Genomic DNA, 8,374 nt, shown 5'->3' with positions numbered 1-8,374 from the left:
TTATATTTAAGTGAAAAATGTATTGTAGTACAATGTGAACATCAGACATTTAATCATTTTTATGTTTTATGATACAATAATCAAGATTTTTAGATAGAACTTAAAATATATTTATTGGAATAGAACTTTAGAACACAAAAAACTGTAATAAATTGTAAATATGTAATACAATATGTAATGTAAATATATATATATATGTATATATATGTAATCTACTGTATATTACATATTGTATAACATATTTACAATTTATTACAGTTTGTGTTCTAAAGTTGTATTCCAATAAATATATTTTGTTCTATCTAAATATCTTGATTATTGTATCATAAAAATGATTAAATGTCTGATGTTCACATTGTACTACAATACATTTTTCACTTAACTAAAAGCAATATATGTAGGAGTCAGAGTTTGTGCAAGGGAAATTGAGGAGTCGGAGTCGAAGGTTTGGCTTACCGACTCCACAGCCATGGCTACGTCACAGAAACTGTGACTCAGCAACTATCTCGTTAGTGATCTCGTTGTGTGTGACGGGGCCTTTAGTCAGTCGGTCCCATGGTTGCATACCACTGGCATTGATAAACGCACTTGCTTTTGGGCTCCATCCTTTTCACAGAGCAGAAGCCCAGATTACATAGGTCTGCAGTAACATCTGTATGCACAATCCAATTTCTGTAAGTAACAATATAGCACACACTGATATCCCAGTACAGAGCAGATCTCTTCTATTTCAAGCATCCTCTGAAGAAAGCAGAGAAGGATGAACGTAAGCCTTTGATCCTTGCCTAAATCTTAACCAGTGTGATTTACCTCTTCCCACCGCTTCAACCATGTCCCATCTCCCAGCAGGCACATGTATGGCAATCCTATTCAATACTTAGAATTACAAATTCAGTGATTTGCTTTGAAGAAAATGTCCACCCAAAATAGACAATTGATCATATATCAGTAAATGAAAATTTAAAGCCAAATTTTGGTAATAATGTCTATCTTACTTATAGGCATATTGACATTACTCCATTTTTTGTGGCAGTCCTTTTTGTATTAGCGACAACAGGGAGTGCAGCCGTATTGTCACTTTTGAATAAACCTCATTTTCTGAACCACAATATTTGCACTTTTCCTTTTAAAACTTTTGCAAAAAAGCCCTTATTGCTATGTGGGGGGCATGTAATCCTCATAGAGATCCATGATCCCACAGCATTCCCTAGCTGATGGTTGCCGTTCTTGCCCATCAACAATGAATACTTAATGGCAGCAAAAATTATAGCCTGAAGAGTAAATTAATAGAGTGAAAATATGAAACACACAATATAATTTAGGAACAAAATTATTTTACTGGTTTACAAAATCATCCATAGGATTAATGATTAAGCAGAATAACAGAGGATATTTGCTTTTCAGGCTCTTGCAGGTTGTTTCTGTGCAAAGTGTAGTCCTTATTTAACCTAGAAAGCCATCCTTTGTTTGGATTTTCTTAATACCCTTCTTGTACCGGATTATAAAAGACACAATTATAAGTTAGTCACATATACATTCTAAATGGTGATTAAAATAGCATGATCTACTCCGAAATCTGGATTAAGCACCGATTATTATGCTCTTTCTTCGGTACTTGTTTTTCGTCAAAGTTGACCTTCTCTTGAGGATAATTCTATGCGTTTAGGTTTCTTGGTGGCTACCGGACATTCTGCATCTTGGGGTTAGAAGAATGGTCTAACATTATTCTTCAAATTCCAGTTTGTTTTCTTCTGTAACTCCAAGGATTGCCTCGATTTCTTGTACGGTTTCCTGGAAATTAAAAGGTGAATGTTATATGAAATAACAATGCATTGCATTACAGGTTAGAGAATCGTGAGGTTTGTGCCATATCGTTCATCCATTGGAGTGACTAATTCATTGCAGAGCTTATTCGGACATCAGTTTTTTACATACAAGTTCTGTGGTTTTCATGGCTGATAATGACAGCAATATGGCCAACCGCTTGGAGCTCTGGAGTGGCCCATGGCTGCTTGTGGTAGAATATGGCAGCAGAGCCACAGGAAATCGTCCTCGGCTTTCTGCCCTTCGCTTTCTGTGTTACACAGGTGTGTGCACCGTGATGACGTCACCAGCGTCATTTAGAAAGTACCCGGGAATAAGAAGAAGCAATGCCAGAAGAGAATGTATGGAGATGTGAGTGGGTTTGGAAAAAAAGCACTCTGGGGAGAGGATGCTGAAGTGAGTCAGGGTGAGTAGGGTAGGGGGATAGCATCGGGGATTTATAATAAAAAGTGGGAGGGGGTGGACTTTTTATGAATTGAGGGATGGAGAAGAATGCCAAGTCCTTAATAGCGTCCTCCCTCAGTCCTAATTCCTTATAACGTGTCTTCTTCCATCCTCAACTTATTATGACATCAGAGTTTTATAATGAATTGAGAAGTGGGAGACTAGGGGGTAAGGGGGATAGAAACCTTTGTAATGAATTGAGGGATGGAAGAGGATGCTATCAAGGACATATAATGAATGGGGGAGAGGTGCATGAAGGTTTCCAGGGATTTATAATAAATTACCAGGTGTGAAATACTAACAGGGACCTATAATGCATTGGGAGGTGCAGGAAGATACGGAGTACCTGATAGCATCCTTCCATGCCCTCCAATTCATTATAAAATCCTGATTATTTTTCCCACTCCCCAATTCATTATGATGCTATTAGGGACTAGAATAGCGGATAGGGCAGTATACAGGAACATATAACGAATTGTGGGGGTAGGATGCAAGACAGGGACTAAAACTGCCACATCCAGACTCATTGCTGCCACTTCAGAACTCTACATTTCTGGGGACTTCTTGAAGTAACTTTGGGGTCATTCTCCAGTTGGAAAACCTAAGACGCAAACCCTGCTTTCTGCCCCTGAGCACAAAATGCAAAGTCCCATTCCACAATTATGGGATGCAACAAGTCCGTCACCACTCCGACTTCATGGGACGCCATGCAACAGTCTGTACTCTCTGAGTCCAAAAGTCTAATCACCTGTACCCCGTTTAGTCACCGGGCATGCCTGAGGTCCCTCGCCCAGCTGAAGAACCGCACTGCAGGCAGAGTAGGCAAAATAAGAGTAGCGCCGGCCTATACGGTAATTCATGGGCTCTAAGATTACGTGGCACCGGGCAGCTATATGGCAAGGGGAATATACCACAGAACTGTATGGATGTCTCAAAGGCTGTTCAGACTTCACTTGGGCCTTTTGGCGCCCCACAGGTGAGGTTTAAACCCCCCTTATTGAAGAGTCAATGCCATTTTGTGCACCTCAAAAGGTGATGACGTAGCCCTTTGACACTGCAATCTAGATTGCATGGTGTCTCTCCACCAGGCTCACTAGGTCATCGGCATTCTGGGGATGTGTAAGTATTGAACACGTCACCAATATTCTAAGTAAATATATTTCTAAAATTGCTATTGACCTGAAATTATCACCAGATGTCAATAACAAGCCATCCAGTCCACACAAACTGGGTCCACTCCAGCTCCTCATCTCCACAACATTGGTGGTGAGCGTTACACTAGTCATATTTTACATGACATCTGTTCAGTCTGCCAGTCCCGTCTATGAGGTTCATATGTATTACCACTTCAACGCCTGGGTCCACTGTGCTTCCCCTGCTTTGTATAGTAGTCACATTATCACAACTTCTAATAAATGGAGTCATTTACTACAAAAGATCAATTTTTCACATTTCTGTAAGAAACAAATCCTGGACAATTGCTCTAAGTTAAGGAATAACGATGAGTAAACACTAAGATGCTCGAGTGCTCAGTACTCAAAATGAGCAGGTCAGATGTTTTGTATGTACTCGACTCAAGAACTGAGTATAATGGAAGTCAATGTAAAGCTAAAGAATTTTTTCAGAAAAGTCTTCCGGAAAAAATGCTTGAGATTCCCATGGTCTTCCATTATACTCGCTAATCGAGTCGAGCCCATCCTAGCGTCCAACCTGCTCATTTTAAGCACCTGAGCATCTTATTGCTTGCTCATCACTATCAAGGAAGAAACTAGATGGATTAAGGTGGATCTATAACCAGAATTCACAATAGAAAACTGAATGCATTATTATCCATGGCTTAATGGCAGTATAATACTGCTATTAGAATGGGCATTTTATGAGTCCTGCAATGGAGATAAGCTCATGAAACCAAGAGTTTTTAGTCTCTGACCTCCCAGCCTGACCGGATACTGCAACTTGCACTGAGCAGTATGAAATCTCAACAGGGAGGAGGGACACTGAGGAGCTACCAGTCAGGCTCATTGGAGGAGATGTGTCAAAAGGATTATGCAGTCATTCTAACATGGATTTTTAAAGTAAATACACCACCCTCATCAGGTCTAACATATCTGTAATGTATACAGCTTGTATTGTGAAATCTGGTGACAGATCTGCTTTAAAAAAACACAAAGGAGGCATGTGGAGAGGGGAAATATACCAACTCCATACCAACATGGGTTAACCACTGGGTGATGCTGACACCCTAATGTGAATGTCTGATGATATAGTGAATATTTCTATCCAGTGCAGCCAAAGGGATAATAATATCTCTAACCATATTTCATATATGTAGTCTTTCAGATTTACAAGTGTTGCGTAATATCTACTTACAACTTAATGTCCCATAACAATGTTGGCTATAACTATTGGCTGTGTCTGTCCAATTCTCTATTGATGTATGTAACCTTTCAGTATAAATCATCTCATTGTTACATATAATCTCCCAGTGATAGGAACCTCGTGCCGATCATTAACTCTCTGTCTCTCTTGCAGGACAGTAATTACCAGACACTGAAAGATGTTCTCTTGAAGAATGAAGCGTCTCTGTACACGTTCCTGCCCAGTGACTGCCAAAACAGAGCTGAAATCGTTACTTAATTAACAACTCACCTTGAAATTAGTTTCTCCCTGCATGTTAGGGGCTGATATTTCCTGATGGATGATGAACAGATTGCGTGCAAAGGTCATCAGTGCTCCCTGGAGGTCTTCAGCAATGCTCCTAGTAATGAGATTCAGAAAGAAGCAGGTCAGTGCCCCAATACACTCATTATTTTACCATTTATTCATATGTATAAGTTTAGCCTTACTACAAAATTTAAGGACAGGTCTATTTATAATTGTCCATTTATGCAAAGTTATACATGACCATGCCTATTCCTGTCATTCACACTAATTTCAGTCTCTCAAGCAGCTTGACAAAATATATAGCGGGTGGGTGTCCTGCATCAATAATGTCAATTCAGCTCTCAATCTAAGCCTAGTTTCAGACAAGAGTCTTATTGGCACTTATGTGATGCAAATGGTTTCCAGACCAAGGTCCGAACTGGGAGCTTTATAGTGATCTACGACATGGTCGGTTTGGGTCCTTAGATCTGCAGTTGGGCTGGGACTTGGATCCATAATACTGGCACAGAGGTGCGCCCATGATAAATTTATCTGAAACTGGCTTTAGGGAGTAAAAGTTCCAGTATCTGCAGCATATTGGTAAAATCACTTTATAAATCTGTCCAAGGACTTCAATCCAAACATGATCGTGCCTAGGGGGACTTCTCCAATCCCTGAATGTGCAGAATGACCAGGAAGAGAAAGCTACCAAGGTTAAGTAGAAAGATTTGCAGGATCCTGGTAGCACGACAATTTCAGTGATCTGTGGCCACTGGTCCTAGCTCCAGGCAAACTCCTCCTTCTGGCATCGCAGGCCACCTCTTCTGTTTTGAGCTGGCGGAATGTCATTTTTGTAGCACAACGCATGCATAACATAGCTTCAGGCCTACTATTTAGAAGGTCTTCTGTCCGGCATCCATAGACCACTGACATAGCCACTTGGCCAGGATCCTGAGAAACGTTTTGCTCAACTTTAGTGACTACACTTGAGGAGTTGCTGATTGCCAGCTTACAGGTTAAATCCTGTGAGAGATCAGTGCAGAACTATGTGGGTAAGGGTTGTATTATAAGGGCACTGTGTTTGGCACATCTTTTATCATCTAATATAATCTAGTATCATTCAAAAAATGTGATAAAAAAGTCTTACATGGCTTGCAACACATTTAATATGTTTTAATCATCTTTTTAACATGCTCAACAATGGGGTGTGGTGCAAAGGCAAATGGCTAGAGGAAGGGTGAGGCCTAAAATTAGATCCTATGTTCCAAAATTGAGGCACAAGTTGGTGTAGTGTAGTTGAGGCCAACAAGAAAATAGTGTATCCTTAGATTAGACGGTCTAAAAATGCACCAATATTATTATCCAGCATCTACCACTTTAATCAAGGTGGCGCATTTTAAGACTTTCCGTTCCAAATTTGTGACGTCTAAATATTTTAAAGTTTTAGTAAATCTGCCCCACTGTTCCTAAAAGCAAAGATTTATCTCATCAAAGCATTCCGGTACTTCTCTATATAATGTAGGCTTTGGATAGTATATTTCCACACAAAGTGCTGTGATGGGGAATGTTCTTAACACAATTTATGGACATGGTGGGGTGGAATTTGGCTTTTAAAAAAACGCCATGATTTTCATACATTTTTACAAGCATCTTTGAGTGGTACTTTTCAACAGTTCTTCACCAAGGTTGGTGTGAACACCACCAATTTTTATGAATCAGAGCCTATGTCCAGGCGACTCGTCTGACCAAGTTTGTGTCCTTTGACATACTCTGGATGGGTAGACCCGAGAAAACACAAATGTGAAAAGGGAGCAGGAAAACTCACAAATTATCTCAGATGCAGCCAAAAAACAATCCTTTAAACATAAATATCTGCCAATGTCCCATCACAAATTATTTTTCTAAACATTATTTTTCCACTTTCAAATAGATTGAGTAGAGGCGACCATCTCCAAAGAATGTAAGGTCAAAAAGTTCTTTAATGCATGGATATGTTTCATAGTTACCTTAACCCTCAACAATTAAGAACAAAGTAAAAACTCCCTTCCAGAAGACAACCGGAATGGGAATTTCTAGGCTATGTGCACATCTTGCAGATTTGGTGCAGAAATTCTTGGCATGCAATCTGCACCTTTTGGCAGAAAAACGCACCAAAAACGCATGTGTTTTTGTGCCGTGCGGTTTTGTTTAATGAAGCGGGTGGAAGAGCTAAAAAACGTAGGCAAAAATGCACGAACAGTTGACATGCTGCAGATTATTTTCTGCATCCAAATCTGCAAGGAAAAAATAAGCAACATGTGGAGTGCACTTCAGAATTCTCATTGACTTTGCTGGCATAAGGATGGCATGCAGATTTCGGCCAAAATTTGCACCAAAAAACCCCCACACTGTTACATCTGTATTATATTTTAGGTTGTAACATTAAACATATTATTTTATTGGATGCTCTGTTTTCTTTGTTTCCTTATTTTGAAAATCTCATTAAATACAATATTAAAAAAAAAAAAATTGTAAAAAAAAAAGTGAACAGAAACTGTTGGTTGACACACGGCTGTCATTCATAGGCTGTCCATCCATATGTTTCACAGTTCGACCTGTGACTCAAAAATTAACACTTCTCCCGTTTATTTTTACAGACATCTGGTCCACAAAAAAACAAAACAAAAACAGACTATAATGAGTATGTGCTTTGAGAGAACATAGAACACATATGTAAAACATGGATTTCTGAATGAGTCCTAAATGTAGTCAAAGCTACCATTATATTCAGATCTATGGGTTTAAAGAGCAACTTTCACTACATTTTTTATTTGTAACTGCCTAACTCACCATAAAGTGGCTGAAGAGCTGATTAAAACTTTTTTTTACCCCCTCAGGGCTGAGATATTGATTTCTAAATGTTACTGCGCACAATATGCAAACTTCCACTTTAATCAAAGGGGCAGTAACAGAGATACTTCTCTGGGCTGTTTACTTTTAAATCGTACGACAGGCTTTTCATTGCGATCTGGTGAGAATTAATGTGTCTCACTTGACAACCCGGTGAACCTCTAACTTTTGTTGCTTCTTGTCATTAAAACACCAGGAGAGAAGATTTGAATAAGGGCCGTTTCACATATCCGGGATTTCGCTGGATTACCGATTCTGCCACACTCCAGTACAGTGTAACACAGTACAATGGCATCGCAGCAAGCTCCAGTCACATGCTGTCATGTGACCGGAGCATGTAACCGGAGCTTGCTGCGATGCCATTGTACTGTATTAACACTGTACTGGAGTGTGGCGAAGCCGGTAATCCAGCGAAATGCCGGATATGTGAAACGGCCCTAAGGGGCTGATGTGTTGTAACTGGTAGCAGCCACTATCCCATTGATGGAGCTGTGTTGTGCCGCTCCGGAACTCTGCTGGCACCAGTAACAGCTGATCGGCAGGAGTGCCTCCTGTTTTATACTTGCTGATTAGT

The 8,374-nt window shown here is 39.8% G+C and overlaps 1 protein-coding gene across 2 annotated transcripts in view; it reads right to left on the bottom strand.

The window, feature by feature from the left end:
- Positions 1–1,343: 1,343 nt before the first annotated feature.
- Positions 1,344–8,374, bottom strand: part of IQCH (IQ motif containing H) — a 192,608-nt gene continuing 185,577 nt past the window's right edge. For both annotated transcript variants that reach the window (XM_075346063.1, XM_075346064.1), the window contains 2 exons: positions 4,918–5,026; positions 1,344–1,791 (listed from right to left, as the gene is read on the bottom strand). In XM_075346063.1, coding sequence (XP_075202178.1) covers positions 1,723–1,791; positions 4,918–5,026 — 178 coding nt within the window. In that variant the 3' untranslated portion in view covers positions 1,344–1,722. The remainder of the gene's footprint in view (positions 1,792–4,917; positions 5,027–8,374) is intronic.

This window comes from Anomaloglossus baeobatrachus, chromosome 4 (assembly GCF_048569485.1).
Source record: "Anomaloglossus baeobatrachus isolate aAnoBae1 chromosome 4, aAnoBae1.hap1, whole genome shotgun sequence".
NCBI classification, from domain to species: Eukaryota; Metazoa; Chordata; class Amphibia; order Anura; family Aromobatidae; genus Anomaloglossus; species Anomaloglossus baeobatrachus.
Note: the sequence above shows the minus strand (reverse complement) of the source record. Positions and strands in the feature narration are given on the sequence as shown.